Consider the following 17,852-nt stretch of genomic DNA (forward strand, 5'->3'; position numbering starts at 1 on the left):
GCGCGCCGACACACGGAGCACGCTTCACTTCCTCGCTCAGAGAAGAAAGCCGCGGAAGGAGGGGTGGCAATCGCAGATGGGACGGCACTCTTTGATGCGCGGGCCATCGCCGCGTACATGGCAGAGGCCGTCGATGGAGAAAATGTGGCGAATGGGGAGGGGGAAGACTCTGAAGATAAGCAACGACACGGGCCTGATCGGCGCTGAGAGGGGAGAGAAAGGTTCCTCTGCAGGCAACTGCGCAAGTCCTCCCTCTGCAGCAGAGGCGTGCGGGGGGGGGGAGGGCGTGTACTGTGACGCATCGCCTCCCATCCACACATGTGGCGCATCCTTCATGTATGGCGGCGGCGAGAGCTGGTCAAATCGTCTCGTGCGTGAATAAGGGCACACACATGTACAGAGAGCGAGTGAGCCGCGCATGTGTGCCCGCATAGATCGCTGGCCAGGAGCGGGAGAAGGGGGAGTGGAAGCCAAAGAGACACGAAGATAAGGTGCAGCAGGAGACGAGACGTGTCACTTAGAACGACCGCTTCTAACCGCACAAACCGCCCTGTGCATGTGTGCGCCCACCGCGGTTGTCGAGGGGGAGTGGGGAGGCTGCTTGCCATCACTACCAACCCCTTTTTCTTCCTCAAGGGGGCGAGGTAGAGCGATTCAGGGAGCGCATCAACTTCTCCGTCACCTGCCCCGAGGCCCGCAGTGCTTGCAGAGTATCGTACGCGGCAGCTGCCACGTGGGACGGCGAAGCTCCCGCCTGGATAGTGGCGGGCAGCGGCGATGGGCCTACAGTGTCGATCAGGTCACCGGGCGAGTTGGCTGGCACGTCGCTGTCCGCCTTCTTACGTTGGGAGCGTCGCGTCTTGATGTTACCGCCAGCAGCAGCTAATACGGCAGCCGCCCCGAACCTCGACACGGCTGCTGCCAGGCGCACCTTCGCCGCCTCATAGCGCACCTGCAGCCTTTCGTAGCGCCTCACCAACCCCTCCACTTCTGCGTGATGGCGATCCTGGAGTGCACACCCCGCCGTCTTATACACATCTATCTCCTCCTCGTAGTAAGCGCGCTGTGTACCAAGCTCCTCCTCCGCGCCGAGAGCACGCGCCTGCCACACGGAGGCCTCGTCCAGTCGCTCCTGCTGCACTGTGAGCTCATCAGTGGCAAGTCGGAGACGCTCCTCCATAGCATGCATGCACCCTTCAGATGCCGTAACAGCCGCGCGCAGCCGCTCGACCTCCTCCTCCAGCTCTTCGATGCGCGACTTTGCACACTCCTGGTCTCTCTGCGCCGTCGCCAGCAGCTCCCGTGAACTCGCCAGGTCGCCCTCGAGACGAGCTCGACGCATCTGCGCGTCCGCCTGTAGCGCACTATAATCAACCTGCAGTGTCTCATGTGCGGCACGTAGCGTGTGCAGTTCGCTCTGCAGGCGCTCGATAGTACACTGGTGTTGTCCTCGCTCCTCTCGCAGCTGAGCCACCTCTTGCGCCACAGTTGGTGGCAATGGGGAGGCAGACATGGTTGCCAGGCTCGCAGCCATCTCTCGTAGGGAGTTTCGGAGCGCGCCTACCTTTGCCATGGCCTCGTCGCGTGTCGCATCCAGCCTCGCACGGCAGCTCATCTCCAGCTCCACGAGGCGTGCCTGGCTCAGCTCTTGTTGCTTCTTGGCCATCTGCAGCACATCCCTGAGCGCCTCCTGCAGCTCCACGCACTTTGCCTCCGACTGCCTCACCTGCGACTCCAACTGTCGTGAGGACAGCTCCCACTGCATCGCGCTGTGTCGCGACTGGTCGTGCGCCTGGGCAATCCGAAGGCGCTGCTGCTCGCACCGGTTCGTGTCGATCTCCTTCAGCGCCTGCAGGTAGTCCAGCCGGGCGTGAAGGACTTGGTTCTCCTCATCAAGTCGCCGAACCTCCTTCAGCAGCCGCAACTCCTCCTGCAAAGCCTCGGCAGGCGTGCGTGGGAGCTGGTACAGATACTGGAGACTCCATGACGAGGCCGCTGTCATCGTTGCGCTGGAACCTAGAGACGGCGTTGTGGCGGTGGCGGCGCTAGCAGTGACAGTAGTGGGAAGCCCAGAGGCAGCGGTCGCCGCAGGTGACGACGACGGCGCACTCGCTGCAGCCACTCCCTCACCCACCGTCTCGCCTCCCACTTGCTCTAAGAGATGACAGCCACCACCTCCACTGTGGTCGCCAGCCCCCTGCTCGGGCACCTGCACAAGGTCACCGCCAGGGAGCATTGTGTGGATGTTGGCAGCCGGCGAGGGCGACGATGACCCACCAGAGGTGCAGGATAACTCCGCCACACCGAGAGCGTAAGAGGGGTTGAGCTCGCCTTCTCTGGTGGCATCACAGACTCCACCCTCCCGGCCGTCGGGGCGCATCCACTGCTGGTGCGGTGGCCGCACCGACTGCTCAGCGCCTCCTTGATCGTCCTCACTGCCGCTTGTGGCACACGCAGCAGCAGCAGCAGCACCGACAGAAGACGACGTCGCGGCATCGCTGGTGGAGAGCGAAGGGGTCATGATGGAGGAGTTGTGCGGTTCCTCGTTGTGGTTGGCACCGCTGCGTGGGTACCGCTGTGGGCCGCCACGCTGTTGCAGAGGCCGTGTGCTCGCATGGCCACAATCCCCATATTGCTTGCCTGCGCTTTCAGCATCACCACTAGCACTGGGGTAGGAGCGCTGGGGCGGCATCGAATGTGATTGCTGTGTGCCGGCGGCGCCGCCAGCACTGGTGGGTGAAGTGGAGCCTGCACGTGCAATTTGGCGAGAGGTGGAAGAGGATATCGGAGGTGGTGATAGCGCAGCCGCTCCTCCGCCTCCTCGCTGAGGTGCGCTATACTGCAGCACTTCAGGCAACGACGACGTGGACGACAAGAACGTGTACGGCAATGTCACATCTGTCTGCTCCATGCCAGTGGCGGCAGCCCGCGCTGCGCTGGGAAGAGAGGCGTGAAAGCCTCTTGCGCCTAGACTATCGAGCGACTGTGGCGAGGCCGAGTAGCCTCTCATGGTGGTTGGCGTGACGGTGGTCGGGAGCGGCAGCGGTGGCCAGGAAGCGCACGGGGAGGGGGAGGCAGAAGACATCGCGGTGGTGGCGGAGGCGACGGCTTGCACCGCCGCTTGCACACGTTCGCGACGTCCTGTCGCGCCGCCGCGCAGTGGTGCACGGTGGATATGAGACTTCTGCTTCGCGAGCATGTGGAGCTGCAGCTGCTGGTTCTCCACCATCACCCTCTCCATCTGCACGCGAAGCAGCGCGCGCTCCTCCACCCACTGCGCCTCCCACTCCTTCGCCCTCGCGCACGCCGCGACGCCGTCCTCGCAGGCCTGCTGCAGCTCCCGGACCTTTTTCCGCTCCCGCGCGTACGCGGCGCGCTCCTCCTGCGCCTTCGCCAACTCACTTGTCAACGCTTGCACGTCCTTCGTGTAGCGCGAGACCATATTTTGGAAAAGGGCACGCAGCTGCAGCACCTCTGAAGGCGACGCCCAGTCGCTGCCGCGGCGCGCGCGTGTCTCAGCCAGCGGGGTCGTGGAGAGATGAGACGATGTCTCATCATCGACGCTGATTGTCGATGTGTACGTCGCAGCCACCTCCGCCAGGGTAGTTACTCGCTCTTGCTGCGCCATCCGAGAGGCAGGCAGCGGATCGTGCGGCGGGGCGCTGCGGTGGCACTGCTGTTGCCCCTGCTGTTTCTGTTGCGTAGGTGTGCGGCGACCCCACTCTGGCGAGCCATCCGCTCTCCCCTCCACGTCGCCGAAACACGCCAGCGGTGCCGTTACCTCTGCAGAAGAAGGCCAGCGCTGCGGCGGCGGCGGCTGATCGAGGTGGCGTTGACGCGAGGACGGGCGCGCCGCTTTGCCACCCGGCAGAGACGACGACGACGGAGGTGGTGTTCGCGAGGCCGACGTTGAGGAAGCGCTCGCCACGCTGTCCAGCAGGTCCGCCATGGCCCTGCCGTATTCCGTGGTCGACGCGAAGGTGGAGGCGGGGGAGGCGAAAGCGGTCACATCCCAGAAAGGTCCCACAGTGCCACCCTCACGAGCGAGATGGCGAACGGACCCGCTACCGCGGGGGGGCGGGGTACGGGGAGAGGCAGCAGTGGCAGTGGCGACGGTGACCCGCTCAGATGCCGGGCGGCAGGCACCATGGCCGGCAGCAGCCGCGCCACTGCCACTGCTACCTGTGGCGGGTGTGGTGCCGCTTTCCTGTCCACTCGGGTACGTCACTGAAGAGGAGCCGTTCTCCGTCGATGCCGCGCGCGGCGATGGCCGGCGCTGCTTCTCCAGCGTGAAGAGCTGCGTCTCTCGGGTATCCATTGACTCTGTCCGGACCCCTCTATAGATCTATGCATGCGCGGATCAGTGTCGAGGTGTCTCCGCGCACACGCGTCACCACTCCAGACAGAGGGGTAACCTCACTCTCTTTGAGAGCGGACGCACAATGGTGTGCTTCAGTGCACGTGTGTGTCTTATGTCCCTCAGCGCATGTAAAGCTGAGCGTGAGAAGGGTGATGGCGCTTCAGCGCCGGCTGACTGATCTTTCGGCTCTCACTCTCCGCGGCCGCTACCCTTCATGGGGGAGGGAGAGGGAAGGGGGGAGACAGACAGAGAGAGAGACGCACACACGGAGGAGGGGAAAGAGGGCGGCAAAAAGTAAAGAGAGCAGACAGGTGTGAATGCGAGACGAAGGTGGCGAGGGGAAGGGGAGGGGGTGCTGTTCCTCTGCTGTATGTGCCTCCTCTCTTGCGCTCGCGGCCATGAGCGCGTGGACGGCGATGGTGGCACCAACAGCCCCAAGGCGCCCCAAGACCTGCGACAGCAAGAGCAGTGGCGATCGCGATGATAGGTCTCCTCGGCCGCACAGAATGGAGGAGAGTTGTGCGCGCAGATGGCGAGACGTCGTTCGCCACGATTCCTCAGGCAGAGGCAGTCGCAGCCGCGGGTTGCTCCGCCCTTCCGCTGCCTTCGCTCGACTCTCCTGGCGGCTTACGGCTGCAGCTGAAGCGCGTCGCACCGGTGGTGGGCAACGGACGGTGAAAAACGCTGTAGCGTCGGCATCGCTGTCTGTGTGCACGGGTGACTGGGCGCATGACGAAGTGGCAGCGGCCGCAAAGATGACGCTTTCTTTGGTCGCCGACGCTCCTGCTCGCGTTCGGCTCACTCTATCATAGACAGGTGACGAGCGACAAGAGGAAATGGCGTGGTCGCACGCAGCGGCAGAGGAGGGGGGAAGAAAAAAATGACCGTCGAGTATCCTTCGTGTTTTCCCGACCCCCCCCTCCACCCCCTCGACTCAGCATTCAACGCCCTCTTGACGCTTTCGCCCACTCCCCTTTCCACCCGTGCCCTGCTCAAGTGTATTAGCGCATGAGGCGCGCGTTTGTGAGAGCCCGCCCGTGTGGTGATCAGTCAAAGCAGCCCCTCTCCTCTGTGATGGTGGTCTGCCGGATCACGTCTGATGGCCGCATCGTCACCGATGCATCGGCCGCTCATGCCTTCACTCTCTATGCTAAAAATCAGTGAATGTCGCCGGCATCTTGACGGCGTTCGTGGAGCCGTCCTGGTAGACGTAGCGCACGTGGGCGCCTGCAACGGGTCGATGGGAAGAGTGCGGACGAGGAAGGCAGGCCTTGCTAGCATCCCCAGACGACGGCAATGTGGCAGCGGTAGAGGTGACGTTTCGGCGACCCCCTATAGTACGGGCGCCACTGCGCGCGGGGCTACCCGCCGATGATGTCGGCGCCCCACCTGCATCGGCGCTTGGCAAAGGTCGACCAAAGAAGTCGCGCCGCGCCGGCGTGGTGGTGGTCGCAGCTACTGATGCAGCGTTCGTCCAGTCAGCTCGGGGACGCTTATCAACGGGCGCACCCATCTCCCCGGCTGTCGCACCAGGCTCGACCTGGCGCACATCACGCGTCACTGTACCGTCGTCTTGGTAAGCGAGGCCCGAGGAGGCTGCGGCGGCAGAGGCATCGCTGTCAACACGCTCACGCTTCGCGCCTCGCTCGGGCCCACTCGCTGTCAACTCTGCCGCTGCCCGCTTCTTCGTTGTCAAAGGCTCCGTTTGGCGCTTCAGGTGCTCCATAGACTGCTGAATGCGGTACTGACTGATCTCACCAGACAGGATCTGGCGCACCTCGTTCCGCAGCGGCATCATCACGGACGCCAACGATGGTGTCCTCACTGGCCCACTGCTGCTACCGCCGCCTGCGTCGGCTGCGGAGGCCCAAGAGGCCGTGCTGCCTTTCGCAGCGGACGAAAGCGGCAATGGGTGGGGGCCGCTGCTGCTGCCGTGCGGGCCGTCGCCGCTCCCGCCGAAGCGCGGCGTGCGTGAAGAGAGGAGCCCTCGGTAACCACCGCCGGTGCCTCCGGTGAGCGCGTCCTCAACTGGACGCGTCTTGCCGGCAAGGAGCCTGTCCAGCTCCGGGGCCAGACGCCACGGCGCCTCATCGTGAACGTTCACCGCAGAGGACGAGTCAAACGGACTGAGCGATCCTCCGGCGGCGGTGAAGGCGGCAGTAGCAGCGGGCAACGGGGTGTATTGCCGGTCCCGCTGGTAGTCCAGACCGTAATCGACGTGGCGGGACACAGACGCCCGCAGTAGTCGCTGATCTGCTGGCGGCAGTCGACTAAAAGAGGAAATGGCATGCGCAGGCAGACGCAGTGACCTGTCGAACAGACACCGCAACAGCATGGGTACCACATCAGCGCTGATGACCTCGTCGCCGCCGAGGAACGCCGAGACGTTTGGGCGGCACCCTTCCCGAAATTGCTGGGCTACATGTCTCAGCTCCGACTGCAAGCGGCGCAACGTCGACTGCTCGCGCGGAAACTCAATGAGGCCACCGCGCGCCGCGGTGCTGCAGTGTACGTAACACGTCAGTGCAGAGACTTGACACAGCCGCTCCGCCGTCCCCATCATCTCGGGATGCTGAAAGGCCGCCGCAGTCGCCACATCCTGTCGCGAGAAGATATCAGCCGTTGCGCTGGTGTGGGTAAAGCTGTAGTCGGTGTAGGCACGGTTCAGGTAGTTCTCCTGGAGGCCATCCACTAAGCCACTGCTGTCCGGGCAGCAAGATAGCTTCTGAGCAGCGTACAGGTAGCCAGGATCGACACGGAAGCCCATGGCCACCGGCTGCATCGATGCGCGCGCCGACGCACTATCGACGCGTCTCGGCAGCGCCGCCTGTGTCGCGGCGGGCTCCCGGCCTGCCGGAGCGCCGATAGCCCTTTCCCTCTCAACTGCACGGCGTGCGGGGACAACGTTGCGGTTGTGCTGGGCTGCGGCGGCCTCGACGAAGGCCTCGTAGTCCACGCCAAACTCCTTCTTGAGAAGCTGCACTGCCTTGCTACGCTCGGGCCGGGTGAAGAGCAGCTGCCAGGTGTCGCGCAATGCGGCACGCGTATCCTTGCCCTGCATGCGTCGAATGAGTTCCGTGACGGTGTGCCGCGACGGTGCGGTCATGACGGGGGCAGCGGGATGAGAGGAGGACGCATCAGTACCTGTCTCCAGCCGCTGCTCCTGCTGTTGATGCACAACACTGCTGATGAGCTGCATCGCATTCAGGCAGCTCCTCACGTCACCGCCACTGGTCTTGACAAGCTCCGACAGAGCTATCGAGTCGAACATGAGCGCACCCTCTCGCCGTGCAATTTCCTCCAGCCGCGCAAGTAGTCGCTGTGGGCGAATGGGCGGCACGTGGTACACATGGGCGCAGCGCTGCCGCAGCGGCCTCAGACACGGCACATACAAGTCGTTGCAGAGACAAAACACCGGGCGATGCAGCTGTTGTTGGAGGAGGTATGCGGCCACGCTGCTACTGGCAATGCCGTCCATCTCGTCGATGAGGAGGCACTTGGGACGCAGCAGGTGGTGTGCCAGGGAGGAAGAGGTGTGCGGTGACGAGGAAAACGCGGCTGTCATCTCGGCAACGGACGCGGCGGCGCTCTCGCCCCTCTCATCGTCATAAGAATCGTAATCGAGGGCGGACACCGCGGCCCCCGCAGCAGTCAACGACGCCGTTGCCCGGCGAACGCGGCCCCCCGGAGCCCGTCCGGCGGCGGACACCGCTGTCTTGATGAGCGCCTCCAGCCGAGACGCCGTCCTCTCAACGCTCGCATTCACCTCGATCACCTCGTAGCCGCAGTGCGCGGCCAGGACGTGGACGAGTGTCGTCTTGCCGACTCCCGGTGGTCCTGCAAGGACAGCGATACGCTCCACTGGCGGCGAAGGTGCGGCAGCAGCACCAGCAGCTGATGTCGGCGCGCCCTTTGCCGCCGACGACACGTCATCAGAGAACACGTACGCGTCCCACGACTTGAGCCACTGCAAGAGCCGAAGGTTGACGGTCTCATCGCTGAGCATCTCACGGAACAGTTTGGGGCTGTACTTGGTGGCCCACAGATCCCCGCTGGAGAGGGCGGAGCGCGGCCGAGGGCGTGCGAGAGTGCCCGCCTCAGCAGGGCAGCGCGGGCGCGCGAACCCAACGAGCTGCCGACGCCCCCCCTCTCTGCCATCCAGCGCCTCATCACGGAGGGCCTCGAGATGGCTGTGACTCTCGTCTGCTGCAGCCGACTGCGCACTTTGCCGCTCCTGCCATTCGTTCTGCCCTGCACACTGTTGCTGCCGCGTCGCCTCCTCCGCATAGATGTCTCGCAGCATCGCTCGCACGCTTACCCCGTCGCGGAGGAAACCATCCCGTTGGCTCGCCTGGCGATGCGCAAACGATGGTGCCCCATCGGACACATCCTCCTCATCCTCCGCGTCACTCAGCTGCATGGCTACGGCGCTGCGGCTCATCGTCGTCGCTGCCCCTTCATCCGCGTGCACGGTGATAGCGTCGTCCTCCACATTGGTGGCCTCAGCATCCACCACCTCGCTCGAGGCCGGGTGACCGATGGCTCGAGAAATTGCCCGCGCGCCGAGTCTCCCCCCCGCAGACGCCGAGCCGTCACCACTGGTGGTCACCCAGCGTACTCGCCCGTTGTCGCCACGGAGCAGAAAGCTGGCGACACCGATAGGGGGAAAGTCCAGCGCACCCTGTGGCGATGCCGAGGACGGAGGTGAAGAGGGCAAAGCCGCCACAAGGTTGGAAGCAGTAGCAGGACGCGGCGAGCGGGGGTTCGGCGCAACTGTGGCAGCAGTAGTGATGGCGGTTGAGAAGAGTGCGACTGGACCCAGTTGACCAAACGTTGGCTCCACAGCAGCGTCGTTAGCACAAGGGACCGACCGCAAAAGATCTTCGTCGCTGAACTCGTCATAAGCGTCCCTACTCTTACCACGGTCGCCGTCGTTAGCCTTTACGGCCGGCGGCTTTGGCTGAGTGCCTGTGTTCCACTGTATCGGGCCCGCGACGGCAGATGGCTCGGGGGGCACATGAGAGGTACAGGGCGCCACATGAAGGCGGTCATGCGCTGCCGCTGCTTCCCTCGCTTGCTGCTGCTGCTGCTGCTCCTCCACGGCCTCCCGCCAGGCCTCCTCGAAGTCCATCAAGGCAGAAGCCCTTCTTAGTTCGTCGCCGTCTCCTCACTAGCACACCGATCCGGCATGGCGATTCGGTGGGACAACAAGCGTGAGAGAGGGAAAGGCAGAGACACCCGCATCAACAGCGTCAAACGTATGGGTGTATATATGCGCGTACGAGTGTGTGCGTGTGTGTGGGTGTGAATGCGTAAGAGGGCGGAAGCGGAGAAGAGAGCCGTCAGCAAACAAGGAGGAGGCCAAAGATACACACTGCATCAGGGGCGTATGTGCCCATGCGAATGGAAGATTCTCTCCAGAGAACGCAGGGGAGCGTCAGCTGACGACCTCCGAAGCATGCACGCGTACGCTTGGTGGGGGAGAGGAGCTGACAGGAGCACCTAGGACGCACCCGGCTGGCACCCGCACACGACAGAGCCCCTACAACCACTACCTTTGTCAGTCGACGACGCGCTACTGCCACGCTTAGAGAGGAGCCGAGAGCAAAGGCAGGTGAAGAAAGAGGGCCGAGATGTTAGCACCCCTGGTACGAGTCGCGCGAGTCGTGAAAGTGGTCACTTGAACAGCCTTACCGCCTCCCTCATCCCTCCTTCGCTCTGGACGTGTCTCCGTGCGTATGCCGCCAAGAGCGCACATCGTGCTGGCGGTCTCGCGGCCGTTTGTGCTCGCTTCTGTGTGTGCGGGGAGGGGGGTGCTCCCTTTGATTTGCGCTTCCTTATCGAATGCTCACTTATGCGCATTTAACGTCGACGGCCACAGCCCCCGGTGCGCACGGGGGGAGGCGGAAGAGGGAAAATTGAGAGCGGACGGCGGGGGAAGGGAAGGGGAGGGGGAAGGAGAGCGCAGAGAGAGAGAGACAGAGACAGAGGCACCCGCGTAGGCGCGCAACAGGGGAGCCTTCTGGCCCCTCTCCCCCTCCCCTGCGCGTTTCTCTCTCCATCCACAGGCGTACACACGCCAGCACATAAATATCGCGCAAGGCGCCACGTCCGTTAAGGAGAGTGGGCGGCGGTAACCAGCCGCAGGTCCTCGTGTGCGTCCGAACATCTTCAATGAGATGCAGAGATTAAGAAGGGTAGAGGGGGGGGCACGGGGCGTGCCAGAGCCGTTCCCGCTAATCCATGGCGGCCGCAACATGCGCAATACTATCGGGGCGGTAGCTGCCCACCCACCCCCCACCCCCTCCTCCTCACCTCCATCAACACGGACTGTGAGTGCTCTCACGCGTTTCTCTTCTTCAACTCCTCCCCCCTCTCCCGTGAGGTCTCATCATTTCGCCGAGTCATTTGTTTCGCCCGCTGCTTAGACGCCCATTTGGATCGCTACGCTTCCAGGGATGCGGACAGTGCCGCTGCTGACTGTGATAATGTTATCGTGAATCCTTGCACCGTTCATGTGCTGGATGCACTGCTGCACAGACTCCGGGTTGTCAAAGCAGATCATGACCATCAGCTCGAGACGATTCACATCGAGAATGCGACCAAAGGCAGAGAACTTATCCATGAGATATTTGTTTGTGGTGCCGAATGGGACGTTGTCGACGAAAGCGACGTTTGCCTCGAAGGGCGGTAGGCGCAGCGGCGGCTGGGCGAACGGCTGCGGGGGTTGGGCGTGCGGCTGCGGGGGCTGCAAATGAGCGCCACTGCGACCACGCGTGCCGCGGTGATTGCCGCCGGTGCCTCGGCCATAGTCATTCTTCGTGTCTCGGCTCTCTCTACTCTCTGCAAGGCCGCCGCCACAGCCACCGCGTCCACCAGCGCCGCGGCCGGCGCCATGCCTACCGCAGCCCTTACGTGCCGCCTGCGCACCCGCCCCCTCCGGTGTGGCGTCGCTCTTTCTTTTCGAGTACGCGTCACGCTGCTTCTGATCCCTGTGCGACTCGAAGAGCAAAAATTCCGCAGCGAGGTTCTTGTCACCACCGGCGTTGCCCTTCTTCTGCGAGCGCGTGCTCCGCCTGCTGTTGGACTCCGCCTTCTGCTTCGGAGAGGCCGATAGGGTTGTGGCCGCCCCGGCGATGCCGGGCAGGGCGTCGAGCTTTGCCTTTGCCGCCATCGCCGCCGCCTCGTCACGGAAGGTGACGAACACTGTCGTGATATCCCCCTTGTTGTTCTTCTCGCGAAACGAGCCGACAGCCTCGACCTCCGGCCATTCCCGCAGCGTTGCCTCCACCGCCGAGAAATGCGTCGTGCGGCACGCCGTCTGCACAAGTCGGCCGTCCATCACCGCAAGCGCCCGCGCACGTGCGCACACCTCTCGGCCTTTGAGTTTGTGTACAGGAAAAGCGCTAGGAGAGCGGTGCCAGCTGCCTGTGCACTTGTCTGTGCAAGGGGGGACGCCTATTTCGTCAGCCGCACCTCTTCTTTGCGTGGGCTCTTTTTTTTCGCTGTTGTGTGGAGAGGTGTACTCGAGCGACGCGCGCAGGAGAGGAACAACAGTGCTCTTGCGAACTTTCTCTTTGGCTTTATGTTGAGGAGGAAGAGAGGGAGAGAGGGGGAGTGTCGACGGGCAAAGAATGCGTCGCCCTCGTGCCTTGAGCCCGCAGGCGTCATCATGCAGGTGCGGCTAGGGAGCCTTGCAGAGACGGGGGTGACGCCGTCCCAGTCGTCGGCGGAAGAGAGAGGGGAGAAAGAGAGGGGGAAGGGCGCATAGGTCACTGCTCCCCCCTCCCGTGCAGCCTTCGGCGCATGTGGAAGCCACTGTTGAGCCTACACCTCTCCAGTCCTCTCCTCCTCCTGTGCTGTTCTGTCCTCGGTTTCCCGGAGCGAGTTAGTTCGTGATGATGAGAGACTGTGACCACCGTCACCCGGAAGGGACGAATTCACGAGGCGCCGTCGCCAGAGGAGGGTAGCGCAGCAGCCAGCTACAGTGTCACCGAGGAAGAGGAGGACATGCTCAGCGCGTGCGCCGGAAACTTGCGTGCCCTTTTTCAATCGGCGGCACCCCTCACACAAACAGCGAGGCGCAGCCGTATTAAACAAACATCTCCAGTGGCATCGAGCGAGGATCGCCGAGGTGCTGCCAAGTCACGCGCAGCTCCTCCAGCTCTGGCGCAAAGTCAGCACGCCAGCGATCTGCGGCGATGATGCCGTCTCGGTAGGCGGACATGATACGCTCGTAGACGCGGAAAGCGGCGTCGCACTGCTCGACTGAGGCGGTGCCCTCCTCTGCCTGCATCCGCATGGCGGCGCTCATTGCGCAGAGGCCGTCGAAGAGGTGCGACACGACGCGCTCCATCTGCAGGGCCGCTTTCCTCTCTTGCGGAAAGGCGTCGTACCTTTCCTGTGCGGATGCAAGCTCTGCTGCAGCGGCAGCCGCGGTGTCCTGCCGGTGCTTTACCCCAACCGCGTGCAGCGACTGCAGCACCGCCCCCCCAGGTGACTGAGCGAGACGCTGTGCGAGCGGTGTGGGCGCCGCTGGCTGCGCTTGAGCGGCCGCCACGCCGTCGGGGTCGGCGCGAATCGCGGCACGTCGCAACAAATCAGCAGGCACGCCTGTCGGGGCAGGACCCTCGCAGAGAATGTCGGCAATTTGGGGGATGTCGAACTCCTGAAGGGCAGCGAGATACGGGTCGCTGCTATCGCTCAGCAGCCTCTGCAGCGAGCTCTGTGCCCGACGCGGCGTCGTGAGCGGTGCAGCGTGCATGGCAACAGCTGATGCGGCCGATGCATGGAAGATAGCGGGGTAAGGTAGGCAGACTCGCCGTGAGAGGCAAACATTCCGTGCCGCGCTCGCGCGGTGGCGCACAGTCCATGGTGCCATCAAGAGCACTGCACGTACCCGTGCGCCGGTGAACGGGCGCAAAGACATGGATGCGGAAGGGAATAAATCGCGGGGTTGGATACCGTCCCTCTTTGAGCGCAGGAGCGCGCGCATGTGGATGATTGCGCACATTGTGCGTGTGCTCGTGGTGACGGAGAGAGGGCCGATTCAGCTGTGCGGAGAGAAGAGAGGAAGGGAAAGGGATACACAGAGCTGCAGCGTGCTTGCCCCATGCGCACAGGGCGCGGCGCTTTCCCTGGTGCGCCGCGTCTCGTTTGCTCGCGTACAGCATACACACGCACGCACAGCCCTCTCTTAGCGGTGCGCGTTCACGCTGTTTGATTCAGCGCCTTTTCGGGTGTCTCTTCGGTCTGTTTCAGTCTTCGCGGGCAGTGGCCTCGCCTTCGCGAACTCTATGATGCGGTCCGGGGACAGGAGGAGGGGGTGGAGAGAACAGCGGCGAGACTCCGGGGCGGCTTAGGGAAAAAGGCAGGGGCGATCGGAATGGAAGAGGGCAAGAGGCGAGTCACGCGCGCATGAGGATCGAGTGCAAGCGATGCCGGAGGTGGGGGCAGGCGGGGGAAAGGGGGAGGTGGCCTCGGAGGAGAGAGAGAGGGGAAATGTGAAAGCAGCGGGCATTAACCGGTAGCAGAGGGTGCGGAGACGGAGAGGACAGGATAGCCGGTCGCCATTGCCGCCACCTCGAACTCACCCCTCAACCTCGGTCCCTTTCTTCCCCTCTCCCTTCCTCAACGCGTACGACCGCGCACCCCTCGCATCTCCGCCCCCCACGCTCTCTACTCCGGCCTCCCCCGTGCGCCCCTGCCGCTCATTCAACCATCAATGTCACTGCCCCATTCTCCCTCATCTCCGCCCCTCGCTTCCACCGCGCACTTCATAGCATGATTCTATGGTGAGCGAGACTCGTGTACATCAAGGAGGCAGCGGAAAGGGGCGGGTGGCGAGGTGTCTTGCTCGCCGAGGGTGCGCTCTGCGGACTGCTGCTCTTTCAAGTGAGATTAAAGCGCGGGAGAAGCCACGTTGAGGTTCTCGCACAACTCGGCCAAGGCACCACGCACGTCGGTGCGCAACGTCGATAGCTTAGCCCGAAGCTCCGCCACGTTCTGTGACCATACGCGCCTGTGACCCTCCACTGTGTGCTCCGCGCGACGGCAGCGATCCTTAACTGCCGAGTCAATCACCTCTTGGTGCAACACGAGGAGGCGCCGCATGTGCTCCATGGCCGGTTGCACAACGGACAAGCGAAGCTCCTCTGCCGATGATGCCGCAGAGGCTGCTGCAGCCGCACTGGCTGTGGTTGGCGCACTCTGGCGTGATGTTCCAGGAGAGCCCACTTCAGCAGCAGTGCTTTGCGAGGCTGCCGCTGCGAGTCGTTGGTCGCGACACGCATGGAGTCGCGCACAGGCGGCTTCAACCTCACGCGGCAGCAGTTGCCGCACGCGCTGTTCAACACGCTGGCTGAGCTGCGTCTGCTCCTGCACTCGCATTTCCCTCTCCTGCCGTAGGTTGGTCGAAAGGCGGTCGAAAAGGGCCCCCTGCTGCTCCTGCAGGTGAGTCACGTCTCGTGTGAGGGCCTTCACAATGTCCTGAAGTATGTCGGTGTGCTGCTGCAGAGGGGCCCGGGCGCGGTGCGTCCACGCGTCCGACTCCCTCTCCAAAATGGCTTTCCACTCTGCCTTCCACTTCGCTTGTGCGCTGCTCAGCATCTCTTTCCACGCCTGCTGCAGCTGCTCCACGCGCCGCTCGTGCCGGCGCTCGTTCTCGTTCGCCAGACTGTACCGCCGGTCGTCCTCCTCGAGCAGCACCGCACGAGCGGTGGCGCGAAGGTGAGCATCGAAGGCATCAGCAGAGGAGAAACCTGCCCACGCGGGGACAGTGGCGGTACCCTCACCGCCTACGGCTTCATCAGCGCGCGCCCGGCACTGATGCGATGCCCTCGCCTCTTCCACGTACGCGCGCAAGCGCTGCTCTAGCGCGTGCTGCGCCGCTTGCTGCTCCCTGCGGTAGAGGCGGAGCTGGCACTGCACCTCCTCCTGGACCATCTCCGCAACTACCGGGCGGAAGTGGGGCAGGAGAAGCGAAGCAAGACGGCGCTGGTCTGCCGGGGCGCACTGGGCCACCGCCGCCACGACGGAGTTCGGGCAGAAATTCAATGTCTGCATGGGGGCGCTCCCTGCATACTCAGCAGGGGCATCGGGCTGCAGCGCAGTCGCCAATTTCTCACGCATCCTTCTTCGAGTGTCTTCCGCCGTGCTGAGGGCCTCAGCACGCACTCTGTCTACCTCCTCTCGCACCTTCTGAAGGTCTTTGCGAACGGCGGCGCATAGTGCGGACAGACCCTCACGCAGCCGCTCGATCCGGTGCTCCTGCGTGGTGTGCCAGATCTCCTGCTGCCGGCGCGACTCCGCCTCTGCCTCAGCCACCGCCTGCTTCACCGCCGATGCAACACTTCTCTCCAGTCTTACCTCCCTTGCAGCCCCTCCTGCGACACGATCAGAAGCGTGCGCTCGCTGGGGCGCGCCCGGACTCTCCTCCAACAGCGCATCTGCGGAAAGAGAAGGAAGAGATTGGCGTGATGGCACACGTGTTGCCTGGCGTCGAGAGGGCAGAGGAGGGGCGGAGTGGCCGCAGCCTGCACGGCCCCTATCCGGCCAGATGCAGTCCTTTCCGCGTCCGCCAGCGTGTGCAGAGCTCTTCTCACAGTCACAGGTGACTGCTGCAGCAACAGCAGCGGTGTCATCAGCAGGTGAATCGCCCACAAGCCCCTTCGCCTTCCTCGGAGACCGTAATTGCGCGCGACTGCAAATACTGCCCCGTGACCTCGCCTGAAGCCGTTGCAGGGCCGCTTCGGCCCTCCTCACAGTGCTGCGGAGAAACACTGAAGACGATGAGCGAGTCGAACAGGCTGACAACGACGATGAAGAACGGCGCGGCCGTGATGAGCGGCAGCGCTTTCCAGAGGTGTCATGCCGCCCTGGCGACCGCGCACCGCAAGCCCGTCGATATGCCGCTGGGGGAGCCGTGGACGACCGGTAGGCACGCGAGCCGCCCTCGCCTCCAGCGCTGGTTGAGCGAGGAGCAACTGGCGCGTGCAACATGACGGCTTCCTCCGCTTCCGCCGACGCTGTGAACGAAGAGAGATGCGGCAGCCTTGCATCCTGAGAGACCGGCGCCTGCTCCGCGGGCGAGGCCGCACCGGCAGGGTGGCCCTGTTCCTGCAGCCTCTCCGGGCGTCGGTGTCTTTTCTTCTCTCCCTCGGCAGTTGCTCGCGGCTTTCCATCGGCGGGGTTGCGCAGTGGATTGGTGGTGGGTAGCCCCGACGCCAACGAAGCCGTGTCTCTACTGACCTCTGCTCGAATCTTGGCGACGAGGTGCGCCAGAGAGTCACGACTTCGAGACGGTAGCGAGCCAGCGGAGACCTGAGGCTGCCGCGCTGAGTCCCCGGGTCTTCTGTGCTCCAGTGCTGCCTCAGCAGCGACGGACGCCTGCGCGCGTGGTTCTGCCGTGGAGGTGAGGCCCACTAACGATGAAGCTGACGCCGTCGACGTCACCGACGGCAACAGCGGCGGTCGCTTCGAGGAAGGCGGTTCGCCAGCGCCCGTGGGGCTGTGCGTCGGAGGCATACGAGTGTCACGATGACTGCCTGCATCGACTGCCGAGGAGACTCGTCGAGAAGTGTCATCAACGCTCGTAGTGTGGGGCGCTCGCGGCCGTGCGGCGTATTGGGAGACGCAGTCAGTAGCACCGTCGCAGGCAAGCAATGGAACGGAGGCAGGGCCGCTTGGTAGGTGAGGCGACAAAGACGATTGCCGTCGTATGCGGCTGCCGAAATTGCCACCGCGCCATGCGTCGTCGCAGAGGTGAGGCGATGATGCGCGGCACGCGGGCGGCGACCTTCCTGCACTCGTGCAACAACGGTGGGGTGCGGTCGCCGCCCGCGTGTCCGCCGGCGCGTATAGAGAGGACGGCGAAGACGGAAGAGAAGCGCCACAGCCGTCGAGCGCCAGCCAGCTCGGCTCCGCATCGTCTCCGAAGCCATCGTATGGGTACATGTACGTGCAGCCATGTCTGGCTCCACGGCGGAGGTACTCCCAGTGAGGTGGATTGCCGTCAGCGCGGCGCTGACTGCAGTAGGTGCTTTCACGGTATCGCTCTATGCCGGGAGAGCCCCCTTGCACGCCGCCGCTCCCCACACCGCTACACCTGTTGGGGGACGCCTGACGTCCAAGATGGAGGGAGGTATGAGAAGGCACGTGGGAGGCAGAGCTGTGGTGTGAGTCGGGCACAGCTGGCATGGATGCGCTTCGCCGCTGCTGGCAAGGGCATACGTAAGGGTCCACAGAGATGTGGCCGCTGCGCCGGCGGCCCAGAAAAGGCGAGCGCGATGCGTGCGGCATGTCACGGAAGTTCCTCGATACGCGAGGCCACGACATGCCGCGGCTTGCTCTACCTACTCGCTTGGGCGGCGGCGATGACGCATAAATTTGGTCCCAGACACACAGCTTCGCCGGCGGTGACGGCCATGGCGAGCGCTGCGGCCGCACATGCGGGTGTGGAGTGTCGTAGAGGCCTTGACACACCTCGCAGTAT

The 17,852-nt window shown here is 63.9% G+C and overlaps 5 protein-coding genes across 5 annotated transcripts; all 5 read right to left on the bottom strand.

Annotated features, from left to right (window-relative positions):
- Positions 1-631: 631 nt before the first annotated feature.
- LSCM1_05532 (uncharacterized protein) lies at positions 632-4,318 on the bottom strand (the record flags this gene model as incomplete). Its single annotated transcript, XM_067322986.1, has 1 exon — positions 632-4,318. One exon carries the CDS (start codon positions 4,316-4,318, stop codon positions 632-634), a length of 3,687 nt encoding a protein of 1,228 aa, XP_067179621.1.
- Positions 4,319-5,510: 1,192 nt separating this feature from the next.
- Positions 5,511-9,491, bottom strand: LSCM1_05533 (uncharacterized protein; the record flags this gene model as incomplete). The annotated part of the gene is made up of 1 exon (XM_067322987.1): positions 5,511-9,491. The coding sequence occupies one exon, from the start codon at positions 9,489-9,491 to the stop codon at positions 5,511-5,513; it is 3,981 nt and encodes a 1,326-aa protein (XP_067179622.1).
- A 1,293-nt stretch (positions 9,492-10,784) lies between these two features.
- LSCM1_05534 (uncharacterized protein) lies at positions 10,785-11,702 on the bottom strand (the record flags this gene model as incomplete). The annotated part of the gene is made up of 1 exon (XM_067322988.1): positions 10,785-11,702. The coding sequence occupies one exon, from the start codon at positions 11,700-11,702 to the stop codon at positions 10,785-10,787; it is 918 nt and encodes a 305-aa protein (XP_067179623.1).
- A 750-nt stretch (positions 11,703-12,452) lies between these two features.
- Positions 12,453-13,289, bottom strand: LSCM1_05535 (uncharacterized protein; the record flags this gene model as incomplete). Its single annotated transcript, XM_067322989.1, has 1 exon — positions 12,453-13,289. One exon carries the CDS (start codon positions 13,287-13,289, stop codon positions 12,453-12,455), a length of 837 nt encoding a protein of 278 aa, XP_067179624.1.
- A 971-nt stretch (positions 13,290-14,260) lies between these two features.
- On the bottom strand, positions 14,261-17,557 carry LSCM1_05536 (uncharacterized protein; the record flags this gene model as incomplete). Its single annotated transcript, XM_067322990.1, has 1 exon — positions 14,261-17,557. One exon carries the CDS (start codon positions 17,555-17,557, stop codon positions 14,261-14,263), a length of 3,297 nt encoding a protein of 1,098 aa, XP_067179625.1.
- Positions 17,558-17,852: the final 295 nt, after the last annotated feature.

This window comes from Leishmania martiniquensis, chromosome 17 (assembly GCF_017916325.1).
Source record: "Leishmania martiniquensis isolate LSCM1 chromosome 17, whole genome shotgun sequence".
Classification (NCBI taxonomy): domain Eukaryota; phylum Euglenozoa; class Kinetoplastea; order Trypanosomatida; family Trypanosomatidae; genus Leishmania; species Leishmania martiniquensis.